Source organism: Mustelus asterias, chromosome 8 (genome assembly GCF_964213995.1).
Source record: "Mustelus asterias chromosome 8, sMusAst1.hap1.1, whole genome shotgun sequence".
Lineage (NCBI taxonomy): Eukaryota > Metazoa > Chordata > Chondrichthyes > Carcharhiniformes > Triakidae > Mustelus > Mustelus asterias.
In genome coordinates this window covers 50,064,022-50,091,987 of record NC_135808.1, presented here as the reverse complement: position 1 = coordinate 50,091,987, position 27,966 = coordinate 50,064,022, and the positions used below count along the sequence as shown (strand labels likewise).

The window sequence follows — 27,966 nt, the reverse complement described above, 5'->3', positions numbered from 1 at the left end:
TTGGAAAATTGCTCCTGTCACTCCACTTAAGAAGGGCGAAAGAGGAAATCCAGAGAATCACAGAGCAGTTAGCCTAATATCTGTGTTAAATCAAGTTAAATGCAATAGATGTCCAAAGAGACTTGGGGGTCCAGGTGTATAGATCTTTAAAAATGCCACAAACAATCAAGAAGGCTAATGAAATGCTGGCCTTTATATCAAGAGGACTGGAATATAAGGATGCAGAAGTTATGCTGCAGCCATACAAAACCCTGGTTAGGTCTCACTTGGATTACTGAGAGCAGATCTGGGCACCACATTTTAGGAAGCATCTATTGGCCTTGGAGGGACTGCAGCATACATTACAAGAATGATATCTGGACTTCAGGGGTTTAATTATGAGACTAGATGATATAAATTAGACCAGTTTTTTCTAGAATTTAGAAGATTAAGAGATGTTAGGAAGCACTTCTACACACAAAGGGTGGTAGTGGTTTGGAACTTTCTTCCACAAGCAGTAATTAATGCTAGATTACTACTACTTTTAAATTTGAGATATATCAATTTTTGATAACTAAAAGCATTAGGAAATATGGGTCAAAGGCAGGTATATGGAATTAGTCAGCCATGATCTCATTAAATATTGGAGCAGGCTTGATAGGAACAGCTATGTTCCTAGATCTGGTGGTCTATGTCTTAAATGTGCACTGCAATTACATTTTTAAAACCTTCAAATACCTCCTAACCATTCCTTCCTCTGATGACGTTTAAATTGACCATCGCATCGCTGACCTCCTCAATTCAGAGAAAACAATCTTTTCCTCTTTAGGAATTTTAAAAACCTTCATTGAGTCTACTCCTCTTGATCTTCACTGCTCCAATGTAAACTGTCATAGCATCATAACGAGGGGATGCAATGATGTAGTGGTATTGTCACTGGACTTGTCACTGGACTAGTAATCCAGAGACCCAGGGTAATTTACAGACTCCTTGTTGAACACCTGAAAATTCACATTGGCCACAACAATTGTATTCCACTGATGAACCCAATAAGTACCTTCTTTAAAATCACTATTAAATTTGGCTCCACCAAATCTAAGTTGACTATTCATGATTAATCCCTGCATTTCTGAATGCTAATTAATTTTATCTCAAATTATGGATTCCAAATGTTTGCCGACATCTGACAATGGACAAGTTAGTTACCTGGATGGAGGAGTGTTCCACCAGCCACTCTCCATATCTATACTACAATTAGAAATGAGAGAGAAACTGTGCTCAGGGCCTTTGCTACCTTCTCTCAGCAGCTTGGGATACTTGGCATCGCAGACTGATGACTTAGCCAGCTGGAGTGCTACTTTTTGTTCAGAACCAATTCTGCTTCCAGCATGATTTCTAACAGTTGTTCTCCTCCAGAACACCTACGTTATCACTTCTATACCTCTTGTCTTTAAAAAATGTGAAATATTTATCACACTCTAAAATTAGATTCTCTCATTACAGAGAGCTCTACCGTCCCTTTAGCTGCTGTTTAATTTATATTTTATGACGCCATACTTTCATTTTATACTATCTGCCAGCCTATATTCATATTTCTTTTAATTCCCCCTTTTCACCTCACTACTACACACTAGATTCTTCATGGTTTTTAACTCCATCATACACCCCCCTTTTAAATCAGTTTAATTTGAAACCCATGCCACTCTAATCTTTGCACTCATCTTTTTCCTTTTAAGAGTACATTTATTTTCCTCCATCCATTTTGCATTTGAAGATTTCCTATTGCAGTTTTCCCCATTATTTGCTAACATTTTGACTTTTTGCTGGTCTGTCACCCTGGAGTCCATAGAATCCCGACAGTGCAGAAGGAAGCCATTCGGCCCTTTGAGTCTGCACCAACACTCCAAACAGCATCGATCCCTGCAACCGCATGCATTTACCATGGCTAATTCACCTGGGGACTGGAGGAAGTTCCAGAGATGGTGAGGGATGTAGGAGTTGGAGGAGGTTCCAGAGATAGGGAGGGTTATCAGGGCTTGAGGAGATTCCAGATAGTGAGGGGTGTATGGGCTGGAGGAGACTCCGGAGATAGGGAGGAGTGTCGGGGCTAGAGATGTTACAGAGATAAGCAGGGCATTTGGGTGTTGAGGAGGTTCCAGAGATAGGGAGGGTTGCAGGAACTGTAAGAAGTTCCAGAGACAAGGATGAAAACATTTAAACACAAGGTAGAAAATCTGAAATGAGAGACAGGAATCAATGTAGGACAGCAAGGGCAGGAGTGATGGGCCAGTGGAACTTGGTGTAATGCAAGATGCAGGCAGCAGAGCTCGAGAAGCTGAAGATTATGTAGGGGAAGAGGGTTGGGGACTGTCCAGGAGGGCATTAGGATAGTCTGAAAACAAAGGAATGGGATAAGGGTTTCCACAATGGATAAGGTGAGACAAGGGTAATCGAGTCAGGAAGACTCTATAAAACTGACAACAGATGAAAGATGTTGAAGGACAATGGTGTGCTTGATCTTGTCAAAGGCTGCAGCAAGTTCAGGACACTTCTTGGAGAGGAGGGTGGATGGGAGTGGTTAAGGAGATGGATAGATAGAGAAAAATTTACAATTTTCTTGACATTCCAAGTTCATCCTGGAGTACTGAGCAGTTTTGGAAGAGTAGAGTATATTTGAATCATCCTGGATTTGGTCCAACCAGACCAAATGATGGGCAATTAAACTAGTTGTGAGCCAGGTGCATTCACATGTATGGTTTGACATAATTCTACAATCTTGGTTCCAAACCAATACAAGTTCACAATGATATTCAGATATGATAACATAATTACAGCTTTGATAGAGATCATTTGACTCCCTGTTTGACATGGTTTCTACCATTTAACAAAGAATTGTATTTACTTCAGGACAGTACATTTCAAATGTAGTCACTATTCAAGTGTGGGAAAAGCACCAGCCAACTGGTGCACAGCAAAATCCCACAACAGTAGCGATAATGAACAGGTAATCAGGGAGAACCCTAGCACTCCTCTTCAAAGGCACGGTGGCACAGTGGTTAGCACAGCTTCCTCACAGCACCAGAGGCTCGGGCTCGATTTCTGGCTTGGGTCACTGATTGCGTGTTCTCCCCTTGTCCGTGTGAGTTTCCTCCGGGTGCTCCGGTTTCCTCCCACAGTCCAAAAGATGTGCTGGTTAGGTGCATTGGCCATGCTAAATTCTCCCTCACCTGTACCTGAACAGGCGCTGGAGTGTGGGGATTTTCACAGTAACTTCATTACAGTGTTAATGTAAGTCTACTTGTGACACTAATATATAAACTTAAAATAGCAGGGTGGAATAAGAACACAAGAATAAGAGCAGGAGTAGACCACACAGCCTGCTCCACCATTCAATACGATCATGGCTGATCTTGGGCTTCAACTCCATTTTCCTGCCCGTTCCCCACAATTCCCCCAGAAATATATTCAACAATGGAGCATCCACAATCCTCTGGGGTGAGAATTCCAAAGATTTACAACCCTTTGAGTGAAGAAATTTCTCCTCATCTCAGTCATAAATGATCGGCCCCATATCCTGAGACTGTGCCCCCATGTTTTAGATTCCCCAACTAGAGGAAACAATCTCTCAGTGTCCACCCTATCAAACCCCTTCAGCATCTTGTATGTTTCAATGAGGTCACCTCTTATTCTTCTAAAAACGAGAAAATATAAACCCAATTTATTCAGTCTCTCATCCCAGGAACCAATCTCTGTACCGCTTCCAATGCAATATATCCTTTCTTAAAATGTACAGACCAAAACTGTGCACTGTATTCCAGCTGTGGTCTCACCAAAAGCCTGTACAATTGCAGCAAGATATCTTCATTCCTGTACCCCAACTCCCTTGTAATAAAGGTCAACATACTAATCACCTAGCTAATTGCTTGCTGCACGTGCATGCTAACTTTCTGTATGCCTTGATCAAGCACGCCCAAGTCTCTTTGAACATGAACACTTGCAAGTTTACAACCTTTTAAAAAAAATTCTGCTGTTCTATTCCTACGACCAAAGTGAATAACTTTACATTCCCTGCATTATGTGGTAGCACAGTGGTTAGCACTGCTACCTCACAGCGCCAGGGCTTGTGTCATTGTCTGTATGGAGTCTGAACGGTCTCCCAGTGTTTGAGAGTTTTCTCTGGGTGCTCCGGTTTCCAAATTCCAAAGACATGCTGGTTAGGTGTACAGACCATGCCAACTTCTCCCACAGTGCATCTGAACAGGCCAGAGTGGGGCTGGCGACTAGGGGATTTCAACAGTAACTTCATTGCAATGTTAATGTAAGCCTATTTGTCACACTAATAAATAAAAAGAATTATACTCCACCTGCCATCTCGTTTCTCACTCACCTAACCCATCTAGATCTCTTTGCAGCCTCCCCACAGCTTACCTTTCTACACAGTTTGGTGCCATCAGCAAACTTTGATGCATTACTCTCAGTCTCATCATCTAAGACATTAATATAGATTGTAAATCACTCTGGCCCTATCACTGATCTTTGCAGCACTCCACTGTTCACTACCTACTAACTTAAAAACACTTGTGTTCACCACCCATCAATTAATTCTCTATCCATATGTTGCCCCCAACTCCATGACCCCTTTTTTGACTACTAGCTCTTTATGCGGCACCTTGTTAAATGCCCTTTGGAAATCCTGGTATACTACACCTACTGGTTCCCCTTTATTCACCCTACAAATTACATTCTCAAGAAACTCTAATAAATTGGTCAATTTTCATAAAACAATGCTCTGCTTTATGCAGTGTATTGTTAAGACTTCTTTAATAATAGATTCCAGCATTTTCCCAACAACTGTCGTTAGGCTAACTCGCCTGTAGTTCGCTTTTTTGTCTCTCCCTCCCTCAGTGCTAACTGAGTTTCAGACTGGATTATGTGCTCAAGTCCCTACAATGAGATATGAACCCATGAGCTTCTGACTTAGTTAACAGGGTTCCACGACTGAGGAACTCCCTCATCCAACAGGATCCCACAATTGCCATCCACCACAGGCCGACAGGATCCCACAACCATCCTACCCCATGCCCCGACCTAACAGGATTCCACAATTACCCCTCCACCCCACACCAACAGGATCCCACAATTACCCCCATACCCCAACCCAACAGGATTCTACAATTACCCCCCCTACCCAGAGTCAAAAGGATTCTACAATTACCCCAACCCCGATCTGCCTGGATCTCACAATTAACCTCCCCCATCCTCTGACCTAATGAGATTAAACCCCAATCGTATGGTTCTGCAATAAAGTTTGAATTGTCCCCATTTGCATCAAGTGGCAGAGAGTTATTAGTGAAGGACTTGAGAAACCAGATTGCAAGAAGAGTGCTGCTCCCAGCTGTGGATGAGTGGGGCCAGTGCTGGCTGCTTCTATACCCCCGCCTCTGACAGGTATGTTACGAGCTTCACAGTTAATAATGCCTGTTGCAAACAGGGCTGCAGAATGTTTTGTCCCTATTTCAATCAGATTTTAAAATCGGTGAGAACTGAAATTGTTGAGGAAAGAAAAAAAGAGATGGGGGAAAAGAGTGGAGCATCCTGGCGGTGCCACCCTGAGGCTAGCAGTACAACCCACATCCAACAGAAGGGAGTCCCAAACCTACCAGTTTCAATGCCAGTGGCAGTACCACACCCCAGTCACAAACAGGAGCAGTGTGCCCTCGCATCACTCCACAATACAGCAATCTCCTCACCAATTAACTCAATGAATGCAAGGTAAGACAACTCCCAAGTGGCATGGTTGCTCCTGTGCATAGGGCTACAATGTTCAGTGCATGCACTGTCAAAGCCCTCACATTGTACAATGGTACAAAGAAAACACTTCCCGGCTTTAGGAATTGCATGGGATTACAGGCAAGCAATACTTTAGGAACATCAGCCGAGACCAGCACCTGTCAGCGAGAGACAAGTGTACCGTTAAACAAGTTGTGGCAATTTGAAAAAAAAACAGTAGCTCAATAATTCAGGTAGCACAACGCACACAACAGACAGGGAGGATGCAAAGGCACTGCACACAGACTGGGGCTTGTAGCCAGAAGGACCTGACTGCTTTTAATGATTGAGGGCCACCCACAGGCAGCCATCAATAGCTCAATAATTCTCGAACGTCATTAATTCCAGGCTGCAGGCCTCTGCCTCCTGTCAGTCCACCCAGCTCACCCCCGCCCAGCCTCTCTAAGAAAAGATGCTCACCGGCAGCAGCCGAGGTACAAACAAGCGATGTCCCATCCCTAGCAGCTCCAGCAGCCGGCAGGCATACTCGTTCACCATCTTATGGCCGTCATCCTGTGTTTCTTGGGCTTTGGTACGGGGGTTCTGCACAGCCGAGAGGGAAGGGGCGGAACAGGGAAGCCCCTCTTCTGTCAGGAGGAAGCAGGACGGATCCAGTTTGCTGGCTCAGGGTCCAAGCGAACAGGAGAAATTGGAGGTGGCAGTGTTAATTCAGCAGCCTTGCTTCTACCACTGAGTTAGCACCGAGCACAGGCTTGTTGGCATTGTGTCGCCGGTGAGAAAATGACAGCAGTTTGAGATCCACGCTGAGGAGCAGAGGCAGAGCTGCTCCTGCTAATGTAGTCGGTGAGCTCATCGCCTCTGGCTAAAAACGTGATGGCTGCTGTTCTCAGCGTTGCTGTGAATGTGTAATGAGGAAGCCAGTGAATGAACATGCAAGCCCATGCCTCACGGGAGCTGTCTGGGAATGGAGAGCGCTGTGCTGAGCTACCTCAGCTCCCAGGTGGCTCACCCCTTTGACATGCTGACCACCCCCTGCAGACTGCTATCTTTGCTAAAGCTGCACAGCACCACTGACTGTCAGACCCCCATTGTTCAGCGTTCCAGCCTCTACAGCACTCAGCACTCTCCTTTATTCTTAGTTGAGGTAAATATGACACTTCAAACTAAACCTGGCTGCCAAAACTCCCCCATTTGTGGCTGCTGTTTTAAAGTTTGTCATTATAATGGGAACTCTCTTCTTAAACCCCCATTGTATTGTAATTATCCCTGGGAATATCCAAGGATCAGGTTATCCCTGTGCAATAGGTGTCTGTGCCCAACAGGGTTGTCCCTGCATATCAAATTATTCTGCAGTGTCAGGGTTGCTCCTATTATGATTTCCTTCCTTCACCAACATAGCATTTACTCTTTTCTATAAAAGAGAGAGGCTATAGCACAGAAAAAGGCCATTCAGCCCATCACGTCTTTGCTGGCCAAAATAAGTGAAAATAGAAATAGCCACTCATTTTAGAACATGGGATAGAATCCTAGTACAGAAGGAGGCCATTCAGCCCATCGAGTCTGTACCAATCACAATCCCACCCCTATTCCCCTAACCCCACACAATTACCCTGCTAACCCCCCTGACACTAAGGGTAATTTAGCATGGCCAATCAAGCTAACCCGCACATCTTTGGACTGTGGGAGGAAACCGGAGCACCCGGAGGAAACCCATGCAGACATGGGGAGAATGTGCAAACTCCACACAGATAGTGACCCAAGGCCGGAATTCAACACAAGTCCCTGGAGCTGTGAGGCAGCAGTGCCAAACACTGTGCCATCGTGCCGTCCTTAATCCCAGTTTCTAGCACCTGGTCCATAATCTTACAGGTTCCAGCACTTCAGATGCAGATCCAGGTATGTCTTAAATGAGTTGAGTGTCTCAGTCTCAATCACCAATTTAGGCAGTGAATTCCAGACATCCACCACCCTCAGGGTTAAAGAATCCTTCCTCATGTCCCTCTACTCCTCCTACCAATCACCTTACATCTATGGCCCCTGGTAATTGACTCCTCAGTTAGGGGAAACAGGTCTATCCTATCTAGGATCCTCAATGTCTACACCTCAATTAGATCACCCCTCGGCCTCCTCTAAGGAAAATAATCCTAAGCCTATCCAACCTCTCCTCATAGCTGAAATTTTCCTGCCCCAGCAACATTCTTGTAAACCTCCTCTGCACTGTCTCCAGAGCAATTAGGTCCTTCCTGTAATGTGGTGACCAGAGCTGTACATAAAATTCCAGCTGTGGCCTGACCAGTCCTTGCTTTGGTATTCAATACCTCACTCAATAAAGGAAAGCATTCCATATGCTTTCTTGACCACTTTATTCACCTGTTCTGCCACCTTCAAGGATGTGCACTCCAAGGTCTGTCGCTTCCTCTACCCCTCTCAATATCACCCATTTATTGTACATGCCCTAATGTTGTTTGGCCTCCCCAAATACATTATCTCTCACTTTTCCAGTTTGAATTCCATTTGCCACTTCTCCACCCACTTGATATCATTCTGGAGGCAACAGCTATCCCTTTTCACTACATAGCCATCTGATATACATTAATGACTTAGATCTTGGTGCACAGGACACAATTCCAAAATTTGAGATGACAAAACTCAGAAGCGTTGTAAACTGTGAGGATAGTGCAGAACTTAAGAAACATAGGCAAGTTGACAGAAAGGGTAGCCAGGTGGCAGATTCAGAACAATGTAGAGAAATGTCAGGGGATTCATTTTGGTAGAAAGAACATGGCAAGACAATGTAAAAAAATGGAGTTGACTATAAATGGGGTGCCGGAGCAAAGGGACCGGGATGTATACGTATATTAGTCATTGAAGGTGCCAGAAACGGTTGAGAGTGCGCTTAATAAAGCATACGATATCCTGGGCTTTATTAATAGGGGCATTGAGAACATAGACAAGTCACTAGTTCGCTCTCGTGGAGTATTATGTCCACAGTTCAGGGCAGCTCACTTTAGGAAGGATGTGAAAGTGTTAGAGAGGGTGCAGAAAAGCTTCATGAGAATGGTTCCAGATGAGGAACTTCAGTTATGAAAATAGATTGAAGTAGTTAGGACTGCATTCCTTAGAGAAAAGGCAGCTGAGAGGAGATCTGATCAAGGTATTCAAAATTATGGGAGTTCTAACCAGAGTAGGTAGGGAGAAATTGGTCCCAATAGTGAAAGAATCAAGAATGAGTGCGCGCCAAGAAGAAAGAGTGAGATCAGGGTATTTTCACACAAAAAGAGGTGAGGGTCTGGAATGCACTGCCTTAGAGTGTAGTGGAGACAGGTTTAATTGAAGCATTCAAAAGAGGATTAGGCTGTTATCTGAAAAGGGAGAATGTGAAGGGTTACGGAGAGAAGGCCAGAATGGAACTCAGTGAATTGTTCAGAGTGCTGGAATGAGCCTCTTTCTGTGCTGTAACAATTCTGAGATTGTGATCTGGCGTAGTACTGCGGTAGAACTAGGGGGCAAAGAGATCGAGCAGCAGAATTGGGAATACAGAGTATAGGATTATATGTTAGACAGCCCATAGAGGCTTATTTAGAGAGATTACAGTTTGGAAAGATTAAAATTAGCATTCCAGCATGGTTTTCCAACAGACTAAGGTGACCTTGATGAAAAGTAGCAGCTATCAATTTTTCCACAGTAGCTGGGCTGAAGCGAATTACAACAAGATTAATCGTGTAGGTATGGACATGGTTATCATAGAATCCCTACAGTGCAGAAGGAGGCCATTTAGCCCATCAAGTCTGCAGTGACTGAGTATCTCACCCAGGACCTCACCCTAGCCTATCCCCATAATCCCACACATTTACCATGCCACTCCATCTAACCTGGTGAGTGTCTGGAACAAGCTGCCAGAGGCAGGGTACAATTTTACCTTTTAAAAAGCATTTAGATAGTTACATGGGTATAGAGGGATATGGGCCAAATGCAGGCAATTGGGATTAGTTTAGGGGTCTTTAAAAAAAGGGCGGCATGGACAAGTTGGGCCGAAGGGCCTGTTTCCATGCTGTAAACCTCTATGACTCTAACCTACACATCTTGGAGCACCAAGAGGCAATTAACCATTACCAATCCACCTAACCTGCACATCTTTGGACACTAAGGGGCAATTTAGCGTGGCCAATCAACCTAACCCGCCCATCTTTAGACTGTGGGAGGAAGCCAGAGCACCCAGAGGAAACCCACGCAGACATGGGGAGAATGTGAAGACTCCACACAGATAGTCACCCAAGGCCAAAATTGAACCTGGATCCCTGGCGCTGAGGCAACAGTGTTAACCACTGTGCCGCACTAGGAAACTTTGTTTATACCACAAAGGGAATGATGGTTCTTCCCCTATTATTGACCACATCACATTATAATGGGAAACTGATGGAAGTGTACAATCCATAGTTAATGGGGTCATTAGGAGAAGGTGTCTGTAGGATTTAATTTCATCCATTAGATGAGTGGCTGATTTGGCATTGTGATGTGCTTCAAACTAATGCATCACTGTGTGCATTCTGCATAGGTGATCCAGAATGTACCTTTCGGGTGACAAATCACTGGAGGACTACAAAGTCAGCTCATCAAAATAAGAGTAGATATCACATCACCACTAGTGCTCTTACCTTCATACATGAGGGTGTGTCCTGTGCCAAATAATTAGTCCTTCCATTTGCCTGACCCCTGCTAAATTAAATGGGTGGGAGACCACGATCCTTATACTGGCCTAAATTCACAATGCAACTGAGAAACAGGTCAACATTTCACTGCAGGCAGAGGCCATGTGGGCTGGCACCCAATTTCCTCACTGTCCCGACTGCTGACCCAAAGGTATCCACACAGCACCTGGCAGACATGAAGCAAGCCCACAAGGCAGCTTAGCAACAAATAAGATTAAGGGATTGAGTGGTGGGAATTAGTCTATAGTGTGGGAGCGCACCAGTGTTAGCAAAAACCTCCAGGAGCTTTGTAACAGCATCAGACATTGAGTTGCTTTTACTTTGATATGTCAGCTTGAGTGGGGCAGCCCATGTATAACTATAAATTAGCTTAATTAATTAAACTGGAGTGGGATCAGAAATTGTTCTTTACCCTCGGGCAGCCATAAGAATATTGAGATTGACAATAAGATTGACATCTAGCTTGGACACATTAGCCATCCCACATCAAGAACCATTCTTGAATGCTTTTAAAGTGGACGATTACTCGCTTAACACAGACATGGAACTTAGATGCCTCTAACCACAAGACAGTTACAATCTGTCAGTCAGATTCCTGAAAGACAGCAGATTCTGAGAAAGCAGAAAAACCACTAACTTTACAAACAATGGTGGGACAGATAAGACAGTTAAGGGAAAAACCAATGACTTTGCTAGATAACCACCTGGAGATTTGTAAAAAAGAATTGTTTGTATGAAAGGGTATGCTTGACAAAAACTATATAAAAAGGACAAATCACGAGAGTTACAAAGGTTGAGACTGCACCAGAAGAGTTTGCTGGACTGTACATTCTACCCAAAAGAGGAACAGGGTAAATTTGGGGGAGCAGCTACTAGCCAAGGAACCAAAAGGAGAAGGGAACTGCATAAAGAAGCCAGGCTTCAGCAGTTTAATTTGGTTAGTAGGGAAGAAGCAAGTTTATCCATGTATAGACAATGGCTGCAATAATGATGTAACAATATTGGCAATAGTGGCTTTAAAATAGCTATTCTGGTTGAGAGTTAAGCAAGCTAGGATTTTTGATCAACTTCTAATTAAAACCAGGTGCAGATCATAAAGTTACTCTGGTCTGAGAGCTGCGCTCTGGAGCTTCCTGTTTTGACTAAATAAGGAAAGTTGTTTACATTTTAATAGACATTGTGGCATCGAACTTTATTACCGTTTTGTGGGGTGCCGTTACGTGGGGTACATGTCATGTGAAGTAAGTGTAATGGCGTCTTTCGCAAGTAACTTCACTGGATTTTTGAGCCTTGTGATCGGTTTCTGGTTACACAGTTGGCTGGATGACAGAATCTTCTGGAAGCAAGTGGAGGATTTGTAGATAAAAGTCACAGCACTCCTTTGTTTGCCAGCGACAACTCTATAGAGACCTGAAGGAATTTTCCCTCAGAAGAAGATAGATTCTACATCAGGGATATTTCTTGGCCAAGGCTTTTCCCAAATTCGGTAGCATCCATTTTTAGTTAAAGTTGATGTTCATGTGCAGTTTAGAGTTAAAGTTCAATTGAGAGTCGATGTTCAGTTAATGTTTAGTTAAGGGTTAAAATTCAATAAAAGAGATAATGAGTGGCAACTGTTTAAGTTAGTAGTCGAAGTGTTAAATAAGAGAAATAGTTGAATGAATTAAAGAGCCAATTACTGTGATTGTTTGTCTGATTAAACTGGAATGCTTGCAAGGCGTTTAAATTAAAAGCCAGATAACATGTGACTACTAATTCTTTCCCAAATAATTGTTTCGAGAAGTTTCCCCACCACTGTTGTTAAACAGACTTCTGTAATTACTGGGCTTTTCCTTACAACCTTTTTTAAATAAGGATACAACATTTGCAATTCTCCAGTGCTCTTGTACCTCTCCTGAGTCTAAAGACTGTAGGATTATGGCCAGCACCCCTGCAATTTCCATTCTCACTTCCTTCAATATCTTCGATTACATACGGTCCCGGTGACTCGTCAACTTTCAGCAGCGGCAGTCTGTTCGACACTTTCTCATCATCAATTTTGAACATTCTAGGGAGAGAATTTTCTCATCCATCACCACAGCCTGGGTAGCATCTACTTCCTTGGTAAAGACCGGTGCAAAGTGTTCATTTAATATCTCAGCCATGGCCTTGCCTCCATGTGTAAATTCCCTTTTAGGTCCCTAATCAGCCCTATCCCTCCATCTACCACCACCCTTAGAAGGTGGGATTTCCTTGGGATGTCCCTTTATCATAGAATCTCTAGAGTGCAGGAGGCCGCCATTTGGCCCATCGAGCCTGCAACCCACATATTTACCCTTCTAATCCCTCTGACCCAATTTAGCATGGTCAACCAACCTAACCCACACATCTTTGGAGTGTGGAAGGAAACCCACACAGACACAGGGAGAATGTGCAAACTGCACATAGACAGCCACCCAAGGCTGGAAATGAGCCATGGCCCTTGGCACTGTGGCAGCAGTGCTAACCACCATGCCATCCGATGTTGGGTTTATTTATGTTGGCTGCCAGTTTGTTCTCATTATACCTTTGTTTCTCGAATATGTTTTCTCACCACCCCTCACTGAGGTAGATTATTGCCAATTTGCATCATAACTCCATCTATAATAATCCACGCACATATACTTGGTTCTGTTGCCCTTAATACCCTTACCCAAAAATAAATCTATCCCTCAGTTTTGAATTTGACCCAGATTTTCATTGTCTCTTTTAAGAAATACTGCCTGGTATCAGGCTGGATTCCCTGGTTTTTGACTCTTCCACTATGGAAACGCACCTCATTCAAACAAAATGAACCTAATTTATGTAACCCATCCTCAAATTCACTCCAATCCTCTTATCCACGCTGCTGCTTTCTCCCCTTTTTTTGTTATCCTGCTTAACTTACTTCCACTCCTGTATCTCTCCTCATTCCCTTAAATATCTCATCTAATCTCTCTCCATACGCTTTGTCCAATCTCGTTCCCCATTCACTTGCCATATCTTTAAATATCACATCCAATTGAATCTCATTCTCCTTATCTCTCCCCATTCCTCCATCTAATATCACCCGCCTGCTCCCTCTCATGCACTTTAATTTCCCACCTAGTATATCCTCACTATTCTGTTCACTTTCCATGTTCTTCAGTTTAAGTTTATTTATTTATGTCACAAGTAGGCTTACATTAACACTGCAATAAAGTTACTGTGAAAATCCCCAAGTCACCAAACTCCGGCGCCTGTTCAGGTACACGGAGGGAGAATTTAGCATGCCCAATCCATCTAACCAGCACGTCTTTCGGACTATGGGAGGAAACCGGAGCACCCGGTTTCACAAAGGAGAGGGACATGTTGACTGGTAGTGTCTCAGAGAGATGTGTTGACCTGTTAGAAAAAAATCTCAATTACAAGGGAAGTGTTTGGTTTTTTAGGAAACATTAAGACTGACAAATCCCCAGGGCCGGATGGCATCTATCCTAGACTCCTCAGGGAGGCAAGAGATGAAATTGCTGGGCCTCTAACAGAAATCTTTGTCTCTTCACTGGACACAGACGAGGTCCCAGAGGATTGGAGGATAGCAAATGTGGTCCCGTTATTTAAGAAGGGTAGCAAGGATAACCCGGGTAATTATAGGCCGGTGAACTTGACGTCCGTGGTAGGGAAATTGTTGGAGAAGATTCTTAGAGATAGGATATATGCACATTTAGAACTGAATAATCGCATTAGCAATAGACAGCATGGTTTTGTACGAGGGAGGTCATGCCTCACAAATTTGGTTGAGTTTTTTTGAGAAGGTGACAAAAATGATTGACGAGGGAAGGGCCGTGGATGTCGTCTACATGGATTTTAGTTAAGCTTTTGACAAGGTCCCTCATGGCAGGCTGGTGCAAAAGGTTAAATCTCACAGGATAAAAGGTGAGCTAGCTAGATGGGTGGAGAACTGGCTTAGCCATAGAAGACAGAGGGTAACAGTGGAGGGGTCTTTTTCCAGTTGGAGGTCTATGACTAGTGGTGTTCCACAAGGCTCTGTACTGGGATCTCTGCTGTTTGTGATGGAAGGCTCCAGCTTCCACCCTAAGCATGTTAAACAAGCCATCCCCTATGGGCAAACCCTCCGTATACACAGGATCTGCTCAGATGAGGAGGATCGCAACAGACACCTCCAGACGCTGAAAGATGCCCTCATAAGAACAGGATATGGCGTTCGACTCATTGATCAACAGTTCCAACGCGCCACAGCGAAAAACCACACCGACCTCCTCAGAAGACAGATACGGGACACAGCGGACAGAGTACCCTTCGTCGTCCAGTACTTCCCCGGAGCAGAGAAGCTACGACATCTTCTCCGGAGCCTTCAACACATCATTGAAGACGACGAACATCTCGCCAAGGCCACCCCCACTTCTTGCCTTCAAACAACAGCACAACCTCAAACAGACCATTGTCCGCAGCAAACTACCCAGCCTTCAGGAGAACAGTGACCATGACACCACACAACCTTGCCACAGCAACCTCTGCAAGATGTGTCGGATCATCGACACGGATGCCATCATCTCACGTGAGAACACCATCTACCAGGTACACAGTACATACATTTGCAACTCGGCCGACGTTGTCTACCTGATACGCTGCAGGAAAGGATGTCCTGAGGCATGGTACATTGGGGAGACCACGCAGACAATCACCAGGCAAGAGTGTTCTCTTCCTGTTGGGGAACACGTCAGCAGTCACAGGCATTCAGCCTCTGATCTTCAGGTAAGCATTCTCCAAGGCGGCCTTCACGACACACGACAACACAGAGTCGCTGAGCAGAGACTGATAGCCAAGTCCCGCACACATGAGGATGGCCTCAACTGGGATCTTGGGTTCACGTCACACTATCTGTAACCCCCATGACTTACCTGGGCCTGCAAAATCTCACTAACTGTCCTGGCTGGAGACAATACACATCTCTTTAACCTGTGCTTAACCCTCTCTCCACTTACATTGTCTGTACCTTTAAGACTTGATTACCTGTAAAGACTCGCATTCCAACCATTATTTTGTAAATTGAGTTTGTGTCTTTATATGCCCCGTTTGTGAACTGAAATCCTACTCACCTGATGAAGAAGCAGCACTTCGAAAGCTAGTGGCTTTTGCTACCAACTAAACCTGTTGGACTTTAACCTGGTGTTGTGAGACTTCTTACTGTGTTTACCCCAGTCCACTGCCGGCATCTCCACATTTTGAAATGAAGACCAACATTCCATTTGCTTTCTCTATGACCTGCTGACTTGCACGCTAGCTTTTTGTGATTTATGCACAAGGACCCTCAAATCCCTCGGTGCTTTCTGCTGTGTTTCTCCATTTAAATAATATCCAGCTCCTATATTCTTCCTGTTAATGTGCAGAACACTTCGGCGGCACGGTAGCACAGTGGTTAGCACTGCTGCTTCACAGCTCCAGGGTCTCGGGTTCGATTCCCGGCTCGGGTCACTGTCTGTGTGGAGTTTGCACATTCTCCTCGTGTCTGCGTGGGTTTCCTCCGGGTGCTCCGGTTTCCTCCCACAGTCCAAAGATGTGCGGGTTAGGTTGATTGGCCAGGTTAAAAAAATTGCCCCTTAGAGTCCTGATGTGTAGATTAGAGGGATTAGTGGGTAAATATGTAGGGGTAGGGCCTGGGTGGGATTGTGGTCGGTGCAGACTCGATGGGCCGAATGGCCTCCTTCTGCGCTGTAGGGTTTCTATTCTATTTCTATAAAAAAAAACTTCACATTTTCCTGCATTATATTACATCTGCCAAGTTTTTGCCCACTCACTTAACCTGATATTATCCCTCTATTGACTGTGTCATCCTCACCAGTTGCCTTCCCACCTATTATGTGTTATCTGCAAACTTGGCAACAGTACATTCACTTCCCTTGTCCAAGTCATTAACATATGTTGTAAATAATTATGACCCCAGCACTGTTCCCTGTGGCACTCCAGTAGTTACAGGTTGCAATCCTGAAAATGCCTCTCTTATACCAACTCTGTCTTCTATCCATTAGCCAATCCTTTATCCATGCTAAAATACTATCCCCAACACCATGGGTTCTTATCTTAAATAGCCTTTTGTGCAGTATCTTATTAAAAGCTTCATGGAAATCCAAGTATACGACATCTACCGGTTCCCCTTTATCTAACCTGCTCATTACCACCTCAAAGAATTCTAATAAGTTTGTCAGGCATGATTTTCCCTACATAATGTCATGCTGACTCTCCTTGATAATAGTCTATATTTCTAAATGCTCTGCTATTATATCCTTTATAATGGACTCTAACATTTTCCCAATAACAGAAGTTAAGCCAACTGGCCTACAGTTACCTTTTATGTCTCCCTCCCTTTTTGAATAAGGATGTTACATTGGTAATTTTCCAATCTTCTGGGACTTTTCCAGAATTGAAGAATTCTTGTAGGATTATTATTAGTGCATTCGCTATCTTACAGATCCATCCTTTAATATCTTGGGATGCAACCCATCAGACCTAAGGGACGTATTGGCCTTTAGCCCCATTTGTTTCCCTAGTACTTTTTCTCTGGTAATTTATTTCCACCCCTTGCCCCTTGATAATTTAGTATTTTTGGAATGTTATTAGTGTCTTCCATCATGAAGACTGCCACAAAACATTTATTTAACTCCTCTGCCATTGTCTGGTTTCCCATTATTATTTCCCCAGTCTTATTCATTAAGGGGCCAATATTCACTTTGGCCGTCACTTCCTTTCCCAACCACTTCAACCAACTCTGCCCTAATTTAAGTTTAGCACAATTGTTTCTGACCCACGTTCCTCACTCTCAAACTGAATGAAAAATTCTACCATGTTATGATCACGCTTTGATAGGGGATCTCGGAGATTGTTTATTAAATCTACCTCATTACACCTTACAAGATTCAAAATAGCTTGATCCCTGGTTGGATCCACAACATATTGTTCTAGGAAACAGTCCCAATACACTATGGCTAACTCTGTCAATTTAAATTTCCCAATCCACATGAAGATTAAAGCCATCTGTGATTAATGTACTGCCTTTTTTTACATGCCCTCATTACCTCCCGATTTATTTTCTGACCAGTTACTCTTAGGGGACCTGTCGATTATTCCAACCAGTGTCTTCTTCCCTTTGTTATTACCGCCACCATTTGGATTCTACATCTTGTGATCCAAGAACATTTCTTGTTGTTGTACTTATTCCACCTACCACACCATTGTTTCCTTCCTGCCTGTCCTTATGAAAAGTCATATATCCTTGAATGTTTAGTTCTAAGTTTTGATCTCTTTGCAACCAGTCTCTGTGGTAGCTCCAAGATCATACCCATTAGCCTCAATTTGTGCCTTTATTTAATTCATTTTGTGCCAAATACTATGTGCCATTAATTTTTCCTTTTTACCATCCCCCCCGCCCAAACTATACAGCCCCCACTTTCCCCTGTACTAATGCCAGTGCCCCATGAACCAAAACCCACTTTTCTTTGAGGCATGTAGTCAATTCTCTAATTTTACGTACCCTCTGCCATTTTACACAAGGCCGGAATTCAACCCGGGTCCCTGTCGCTGTGAGGCAGCAGTGCTAACCACTGTGCCGCCCAATATCCCACCAAGCCAATCCATTCTATTGCCCACTCCACCCCTTTATATTCCTCATAGCCCAATCCAAATTTTATGCACACTCCCTCGCTTCTTCGTATTCCACTCCCTCATCCCATTTTTCTACAGCTGCTCTTTATTACCCCGCTCTCGTGCTCACGCACAATAAACCTTCAATGCCCACTTAGCCAATCCCACTCTCTGAATCACTCCCCTACCCTTTTAACAATTCACTCATCCCAGAACCTGAAAACTTGTCATTTCTAATCCCACTCTCCCCAAACCTTTAATATTTCAGTCCAACTCCACTCGAGTGATGACTCCCTATTCTCTAACATTCCACCCAGTCTAATTCCACTCTCGATCACAGTATGATAAAATTGGACAGCACAGAAGGAGGCCGTCCAGCCTATCAAGTTATTTTCCTATTTCCAAGTAAGTTTATCCTCCTTCAAGTATAAATTCCATTTAAGGTTATGACTGAATTTATATCCAGCATCCTATCAGACAGCGTATTCCTGTTTTTCTTCAGGTTGCCTCCTTTCCTTTGCCAATTAATCGGGGCCCTTTATCAACCCTTCAGCCACTAGAAACAGTTATACAATCCCTACAGTACAGAAGGAGGCCATTCATCCCATCAAGTCTGCACCAACAACAATCCCACCCAGGACCTATTCCCATAGCCCATTTATCCTGCTAATCCCCCTGACACTAGGGTCAATTTTAGCATAGCCAACACGCACATTTTTGGACTGTGGGAGGAAACCAGAGCATCCGAAGGAAGCCCATGCAGACACGGGGAGAATGTGCAAACCCCACACAGACAATGACCCAAGGCCGGAATCGAACCCGGGTCCCTGATGCTGTGAGGCAGCAGTGCTGACCATTGTGCTTTATTCTGACTGATGAAGTGCTTCATGATTTTAAACACCTATATATCTAGTCTACTCAAAGATCAATCTCAATTTGTCCCAACATTGAACATGAATTGTTTATTTGAGTCAAATGAGAGAAGTGTGGCATGATTTTTTAGATTTGATGCTTCTTGTACAAAGTGACTACACAAGGTTTCCAATTACACAAATACACAATTAGAATATTTAATGTATTAGCTATTAGTTGAGACTGGGTCACTCTCATTCTAGTAGAAAGCTCTATTCCTGGTGTATTAAGTAGCTGTATCTGCAAAGATTGTTATCGATATCCCTTGTAAAGTGGAATGGATATCCCTTTGAAAAACATTGAACAAAGGGGGCTTACTAGGCTAAATTGCGAGATTCCTGGTGTCCCCTAACCGCAGAATGCCTCAAACAAACCAACAAACACTGCATGCCTTCTTTCCAGGGCAACCAGGCACAGACAAGATAGGCAGGCAGTCTACACTGCATTTTGGGATATCCCAAGATTTGAAATGCACTAAATGCAACTGTCTCAACGTTTTTAGTGCTCTCATGGAACGTGGATCCCACTGATTGGTTGCCCATCCCCAATTGCCCTTGAAGGTGGTAGTAAACCTTTGTGAACCGTACAACCATTACAGCCATTCAGCCCATCTTGTCCATGCCAGCCCAAGGACACACAGGTGCCCTTTTTAATCCCACCTCCTGCAGTTTACAGCATCAAGGTGCAAATCCAGGTACTTTTTAAAAGAGTTTAAGGTCTCGGCCTCCACCACCGACTTGGGCAGCGAATTCCAGACACCCACTATCCTCTGCGTAGAAAAGTTCTTCCTCATGCCCCCTCTACACCTTCTGCCACTTATCTTTAAAATATGTCCCCCTGGTTCTAGAATTCTCTGCCAAGGGAAACAATTTTATCCTGGCCACACTATCTCTTCCCCTCTATTTCTTACAACTCTATCAAGTCACCCCTCAGCCTTCTTTATTCCAAGGGAAATAACCTCAACCTGTCCAATCGTTCCTTGTAGCCACAGTTTTCTAGCCCTGGCAACATTCTTGTAAACCTCCTCCACACACTCTCCAGAGCAATTACATATTTTCAGTAATGTGGTGGTCAGAATTGCACACAATACACCAGTTGCGGTCTCACCAGTGTTTTATACAATTCCAACATTATATACTTACTTTTATATTCTATACCTCTGCCAATGAAGGAGAGCATTCCATATGCCTCCTTTACAACCTTGTCTACTTGGACTTTAGGGACCTGTGTACCGTTTACCACTGCAGTCTCTCTGATTACAGAGATACCCACAGTGCTGTTAGGAAAGGAGTTAAGATACTGACCCAGCGACAATGGAGGAACAGCTAGGTGGTAGTGGTTGCATGTTTGGAAGGTACTGTCAAAAGAGCCGTGGTAAGTTGCTGCCGTGCATCTTGGACACACTGCTGCCACTGTATGTTGGTGGTGGGGGGAGTGAATGTTTAAGGTGGATGAGGTGCTAATCAAGCAGACAGAGAAAATTTTAAATGATAGAGGTACACATGGGTTGCTGTCGCCAACAATCTTTGTTGCATTAAGAGTTATGATAGTCATGTTGCAGTAGCATGGATGGGAAAATTATGCAGATGTCTTTTTATCAAGGGGCCAATAAGTAGCAGTGTGTATATAATAAATATAGAAGTTAATCAAAAAGTTGAAAGTGATGCATCAAAGTGGAATGGACAGATCTTATTAAGTAGTCAGCTCTGACGAAGGGTCATCCTGACTCGAAACGTTGGCTCTATTCTCTCCCCACAGATGCTGTCAGACCTGCTGAGATTTTCCAGCATTTTCTGTTTGCGTAATTTTCAACTGATCTGTGAAATTAGTGTGTGATAAGACAAATATGAATAACCACAAGATAATTACAGATACGGATGGGAGGAAATAACTGTTAGGTAGCCCAGGATTGGTGGGGTGGAGAGGAAGAAAACCATGGCAGATGTCCTCAGAGACACCACCAATACTGAGTGATACAATCAACAGGATGGGAAATGGAGGTTCTTCGAGATCCTGACAGCAGCGCCTGCTGAGCACAAACTTCCACTTGAAGAGTCTGCTGCTAAATGGTCAGTAGTGGAAGATGGGAACAGAAAGAAAATGGTGGCACTGAGTAAGGCTGCAACTCATCTCAGGAAATTCACTGAGTCAGTGCAGAGAGATGCCACCTTTGCCTCGACTCACTCCGATTTTCTCAACTTCAACTCCCACAGCTCTCTGCAGTTACTCGGTGAATTTCCTGAGATGAATTGTAGCCCTTTTTTTCTGTTCCCATCTTCCATGGAATCAGTATGATCATCAAGCAGCAGTTCCCAACTTCCGGAAAATCACCGGAACCATCGAGCAGCAGAGTGCTTAAGTGGATGTTTGTGCTCATAGACTAAAGTATTTGGTTCTTTATCCTTCGATCTCAGGGTGTGAGTGCCACTAGCAAGGTTAATTATTGCCCATCTCGAGATGCCCTTGGTGATGGAGGTGGTGAATCACCTTCTTGAATTGCTTGCATAGTGAAGGTTCTCTTACTGCGTTGTGATGGGGGAGAAGTTCCAGGATTTTGACCCAGTGACAATGTAGGAATGATTTATTTCCACATAGGGACAGAAGGTGATTTGGAGAGAAACTTTCAGAAGCTGCCATTCTCATCCATATGTTGCCCTTGAACGTGTAGGTGGTAAAGGTTGTGTGTTTGCAAGATGCTGTCAGAAGCCATGGCGAGTTGCTATGCCACCTGTTATTTATGTTTCCACTACCATAAATGGTACAGATTAACAGCCAAATTTGTTGGTGGTCGCAGGTTGTTAATGAAAAAATTCCAATAAAAAGTAAAATGTTGAAAAACAAAATCACACTGAGCCAAGAGTTCACAAATAATAGGTTTGGTCAAGGAACATCAACTGTGGTAAATCATCAAGTTTCACCCCAATAACATCAACAAGGTTCTCTTTTAGGAATTTGTTTTGTGCAGTATGAAGGTGTGACAATCCCGATTTATAACAAGTCAGTTATAGACTCCACGTCACAGCTTAAAGGTGATACTTTAAACAAAGTGAATGAGTTATAGAGCTGGCTTGGAGGAAGAAACAACTCCAATACCATTAAAGTAAGTTTAGAGCTTTAATTCTATCTTTCCACCTTACCTTCAAAAGAGCCAGTGCCACATTGAAAATGACGCAGAGTCCCTGAGAAAAGAGAAAGGAGCCAGTGTTAATACACTGAGATCATACTTCAGTCACTGAATATTACAGCTCCAGCCCTCACCCATTTTTTGTACGTAGCCAGCTAAGGATACCCCCCTTTCCCTACCTATAACACAGGGGTGGCCAAACTTTCTCAGCTTTAGAGCCATATTCGATAATCTGCAGACATTTGAGGGTTGCAAGGCATGGATAACCTTTACAGACACATTTTTATTACAAGAGCACATTGTTACAAAAAAACTTCATGTACAAATAGTATAAAAAGTAAATGTATGCATTTATCTTTTAAGTACTCTCTTAACTTCAATAACCATAAAGTACCTATAGCAATTTTCAAAATCTGACCTGTATTCAATTAATTGGTTTGCTTAAATTAAATCCCACCTCAAACAAGACTCCTCCCACCCCATTATTTACATACAGTTGGTTACCATATGGAAAAGATCTCTGCAGAACTGCTCAATGTCAAATTGACTTGAATTGTGGAGCAATTCATATTGCTCACAATTGGGGCAAAAATTCACAGGTTTACAGGATTCCAAGGATAACTTGTGCTGGCAGTTTACCTCAATCCCTACTGATAACCACTGTGTTGGGTGATCGGAGAATAAAATGCGTTCATTTCCAGTCCATTTTTGGCTACACATAGACTCTGTCTCCAGCAGGTGAGATTCTGCCACTCAATATGTGCCATCCAAAAAATGTATTCTGTCATTTTAAAAAATATAATCATACGCACGCGATAATTCTCTAAACTGTTCGAATAGCACAATTCATGCAACAATTGACCGATCGGTGCAATACCAGGAACTTTCATTGCACAGGGCTAAAGAACAGAATGGATTTTGTTACTGTGGTTAAAAGGGGCAAGAGGGTGGCAAGAAAAAGAGTAGGCCCACTCAAGGACAATGGAGGGAAGTTATGCTTGCAGCCACAGGAAGTGGATGAGATCCATACTTTGTATCGGTATTCACCAAGGAGAAGGACATGACAGATGTTGAGGTCAGGGATAGGTGTATGAACGCTCTAGAGACTGTCAATATATCAAAGGAGGAACCAATGAGTATCCTAAACTGCATTAAGGTAGACAAGTCCCCGGGGCCAGATGGGATCTATCGCAGGTTACTGTGGGAGGCAAGGGAAGAAATAGCTGGGGCCTTAACAGATATCTTCACATCCTCTTCGACCATAGGCTAGGTTCCACACGACTGGAGAATAGCCAATGTTGTGCCTTTGTTTAAGAAAGGAAGCAGGGATAATGCAGGAAATTATAGGCCAGTGGGCCTGATGTCAGTGGTGGGGAAGCTTTTGGAGAAGATACTGAGGGACAGGATATATGCACATTTGGAAGAAAATGGACTAGTAATGGATAAGCAGCATGGTTTTGTAGTGGGGAGGTCATGTCTGACCAACTCGACTGTCACCTCTTCAAAAAACTCAAAGATAGTTGATCAGGGAAGGACAGTGGATGTAATTTATACAGACCGTAATAAGGCATTTGACAAGGTCCCACATGGCAGACTGGTATAAAAATGAAAATCCCATGGGATTCAGGATGGGCTGGCTAGATGGATACAGAACTGGCTTGGTTATAGAAACTTGGTTATAGAAGACAGAGTAGCGGTGGAAGGGCGTTTTTTAGAATGGAGATCTGCAGCTAGTAGTGTTCCACAGGGATCAGTGCTGGGACCTCTGTTGTTTATATATAAAGGATCTGGAGGAAAATGTGGGGTCTGATTAGTAAGCTTGTGTATGACACGAAGATTGGTGGAGTTCTGACAGTGCCGGGGATTGTCAGAGGATACAACAGGATATAGATAGATTGGAGACTTGGGCACAGAAATGGCAGATTGAGTTTAATCCGGACAAAATGTGAGGTGATGCATTTTGGAGGATCAAATTAAGGTGCGAGTTATACTGTAAATGGCAGAACTCTTAGGAACATTAACATAGAGGAATCTGGATGTGCAGGTCCACAGTTCCCCAAAAAAGTGGCAACACAGGTCACCAAGGTGATTACGAAGACATATGGCATACTTGTCTTCATAAATCGGGGCACTGAGTACAAGAGTTGGGAAATCATGTTGCAGCTATATAAAACCTTGGTTAGGCCGCATTTTGAGAATTGTGCGCAATTCTGGTTACTGCATTACCAGAAGGATGTGGAAACTTTGGAGTGCAATGAAGATTCACCAGGATGTTGGCTATGAGGAGAGGTTGAATAAACTAGTATTGTTTTCACTGGAAAGACGGAGGCTGAGGGGGGGACCTGACAAAGGTTTTCAAAATTATGAGAGGCATAGACAGGGTGGATAGTCAGAGGCTTTTTCCTGGGATGGAAGTGTCAATTACATGGGGCACAGGTTCAAGATGAGAGGGGGAAAGTTTAAGGGAGATGTGTGGGGGAAGGTTTTCACGCAGAAAGTGGTGAGTGCCTGGAACGCGTTGCCAGAGGTGGTGGTGGAAGCAGGCACATTAGCAACATTCAAGAGGCATCTGGATGGGTACATGAATCGGGCGGGGAAATAGAGGGATACAAACCAAGTAAGGGCAGAAAGTTTGTTAGTTTAGTTAGGACATCATGATCGGCAGAGACTTGGAGGGCTGAAGGGCCTCTTGTTCTTCATTAAAACTCTGCTGTGGCTAATATTAGCATCTGTGTAGTCTGAAATCAATTGATTCCTGCTCTCAACAGCTGCAATCCTTTGGTTTCCTCCAGTTGATCGCACAATGTTTATGGGAGATTTGCTTGCTAGCCCAGCATTTATTGCCCACTCCGAATTGTCCTTGAGAAGGTGGTGGTGAGCTGCCTTCTTGAACCACGGTAGTCAATGTGGTGTAGGTACACCCATAATGCCATTAGAGATTTCCAGGACTTAAACCCAGCAAGAGTGAAGGAACAGCGATATATTTCCAAGTCAGAGTGGTGTCAGGATGGAACGACATTTAGTCTATCGTCTATCATCTCTCTGTAGTCCAAACCAGTCAGCCCTATTCCCCAGCTCTATCCCTGTAGTTTACTTCCTCAAAATGCCCATCTAATTTGTATTTCAAATCATTCATCATTTTCACTTCCATCACCCTCGTAGACAACGGGTTCCTGATCATTACCACTTACTATGTATAGGAGTTCTCATTCGCCCCCCCCCCCTCCCCCCCCCCCCCTCTAACACTTGCTCAAAACCGTAAACCTGTGTGCACTCATCCTTGTGAGCCTCCAGCTCCCTCTGTTCCTGCATATTATTTAGAGCCGTGCCATTCAGTCTATATTGCCTCTTCTTATCCCTTCTACAAAATGCATTACTCCACACTTCTCTGTATTGTATTTCATCTGCTGCCCCATTTGGCAAATAATGAGTAATGTATGTATATTTTCTGATGATACCAAGCTAGGTGGGAGGACACGAAGAATCTACGAAGAGATATAGATCGGTTAAGTGATGGTCCACAAGATGACAGGTGGAGTATAATGTGGAGAAGTGTGAAGTTACTTAGTTTGGTCTTGACAGTAGAATCTTTGGAATTCTCTACCCCAGAGAGATGTGGATATTCCATCGTTGGATATATTTGAGGTTGGGATAGACAGATTTTCGGTCTCTTAAGGAATTTGCGGTGTGGGCAGGAAAATGTTGAAGCCCAAGGTCAGCCATGATTGTATTGAATGGCAGAGCAAGCTTGATGGGCCAAATGGTGTTGTGCTCATGGAAAAAATAACCATTTACCACAACTCACTGCCTTCTGTCCGTAAACCAAGTTTTTATCCATGCTGACCCTGATCTTCCTCCTGAACCAGTCTCAATTATGTTTACCAGCTTTTTAAGTGGTACTTTGTCAAACATTTTCTTACAAATGCATATAGACAACATCCATCACATTCCCTCCACCAACCTTCTCTGTAACTTTATCCCTACAGGACACATCCCTCTTACGCTACCAGCTTACTATTTACCTGCCAGATGATGATTTTTGGGTCCTTTTTTTTTATTGCCATCCTATTCTCATGATCTCTCTTTGCCAGACTTACTTTCCTTCTCAACCCATTATATTTGGCCTGGTTCTCACCTGAAGAATTCACCTGACACGCATAATACAATGCTTTTTGTCACATCACTATCATCCAATGAGACCTAGGTTTGGTTCCCCTACCTTCAACCCTTGTTGGAATGTCCCAGCATCTAACTGAAACATCTCCACCTTACAGATTACCCCATTCTTTCATTATAGTTTTTCCCGTCAGTCTCCGATTCGATTTCCGCGGCTAGATCCCCTCGCATCCTAATGAAGTTACCCTTCTTCCAATTTTGACGTTCCATTTTAGATTGTTCCTTGAAATAGTTGCCCAGATAGATGATCAGTTCCAAGAATTCATGGATCATCTGTTGCATGCTTGTGTAATGCTCTCCCGCACCATCATTGTCAAGAGAACTGAAATAATGGCATAGGGTGTTGTGTGTCCACCGATGATCAGACGCACCCTTGAAAGCAGTCAGCAGATTCTTCTACCTTGGACCTACAGGGACAGACAACCTGTCTCATGATGAGCAGCTCAGCAGACGCATTGGAAAGGCAGCCAACAACTTTGGCTGACTAACAAATCCATCGACAGGGCCAAGATACTTATTTACAAAGGTCAAAAATGGCATTACGTTGCTGGATGGTCCTGGATGGTGTTGAGTTTCTTGGAGCTGCACTCATCCAGGCAAGTGGAGAGTATTCCACTGCACTCCTGACTGGTGCCTTGTAGATGGCGAACAGGCTTTGGAGAGTCAGGTGGCGAGTTACGGGCCACAGTATTCCTAACCATTGGTCTACTCTTGTTGCACAGTATTTATATGGCTAGTCCAATTCAGTTTCTGGTCAATGATAACCTCCTAGGATGTTAATAGTGGGGGATTCAGTGATGGTAATGGCATTGAATGTCAAGAAACCTCTCTTGTAAGAGATTGTCATTGCCTGCATTTGTGTGGCGCAAATTGTACTTGCCACTTATCGGCCCAGACCTTTCTGCATTTCGACAGACTGCTTTAATATCCAAGGAGTTGTGAATGGTGCTGAACATTGTTTGCTGATGACTACACATCGCAACTTCAGACCTCATGATGGACGGCCACTGATGAATCAGTTGAAGATGGTTGGGACGAGGACACTACCCTGAGGAACTCCTGCAGTGATGTCCTGGACTAAGAGGGTTGACCTCCAACCACCACAACCATCTTCCTTTATGCTGGGTATGACTCCAACCAGTGTAGTTTTTCCCCAATTCCCACTGACTCGTTTGGATAGGGCTCCTTGATTCCACATTCGGTCAAATACTGCCCTGCATGTCAACTGAAGTCACTCTCACCTCACCTCTGGAGCTCAGCTCTTTTGTCCACATTTGAACCAAGGCTTTAATGAGCTCAGGAGCTGAGTGACCCTGGCACAACCTAAATTGAGTGTCAGTGAGCAGGTTATTGCTGAGTAAGTGCCACTTGATAGAACTGTTGATGAGCTCTTCCATCATTAGGGCGGCACGGTGGCTAGCATTGCTGCCTCACAGCGCCAGGGACCCGGGTTCGATTCCCGCTTGGGTCACTGTGTGGAGTTTGCACATTCTCCCTGTATCTGCGCGAGTTTCCTCTGGGTGCTCAGGTCTCCTCCCACAGTCCAAAGATGTGCAGGTTAGGTGGGATGGCCATGCTAAATTGCCTCAGTGTCAGGGGGACTAGTTAGGGTAAATGCATGGAGTTATGAGGATAGGGTTG

General features: G+C 43.8%; 1 protein-coding gene across 1 annotated transcript in view; it reads right to left on the bottom strand.

Moving 5' to 3' along the window:
- Positions 1-27,966, bottom strand: part of LOC144497728 (rab GTPase-activating protein 1-like) — a 421,278-nt gene that overhangs the window by 47,676 nt on the left and 345,636 nt on the right. Inside the window, exon 17 of the mRNA XM_078219169.1 lies at positions 22,163-22,204. Coding sequence (XP_078075295.1) covers positions 22,163-22,204 — 42 coding nt within the window. The remainder of the gene's footprint in view (positions 1-22,162; positions 22,205-27,966) is intronic.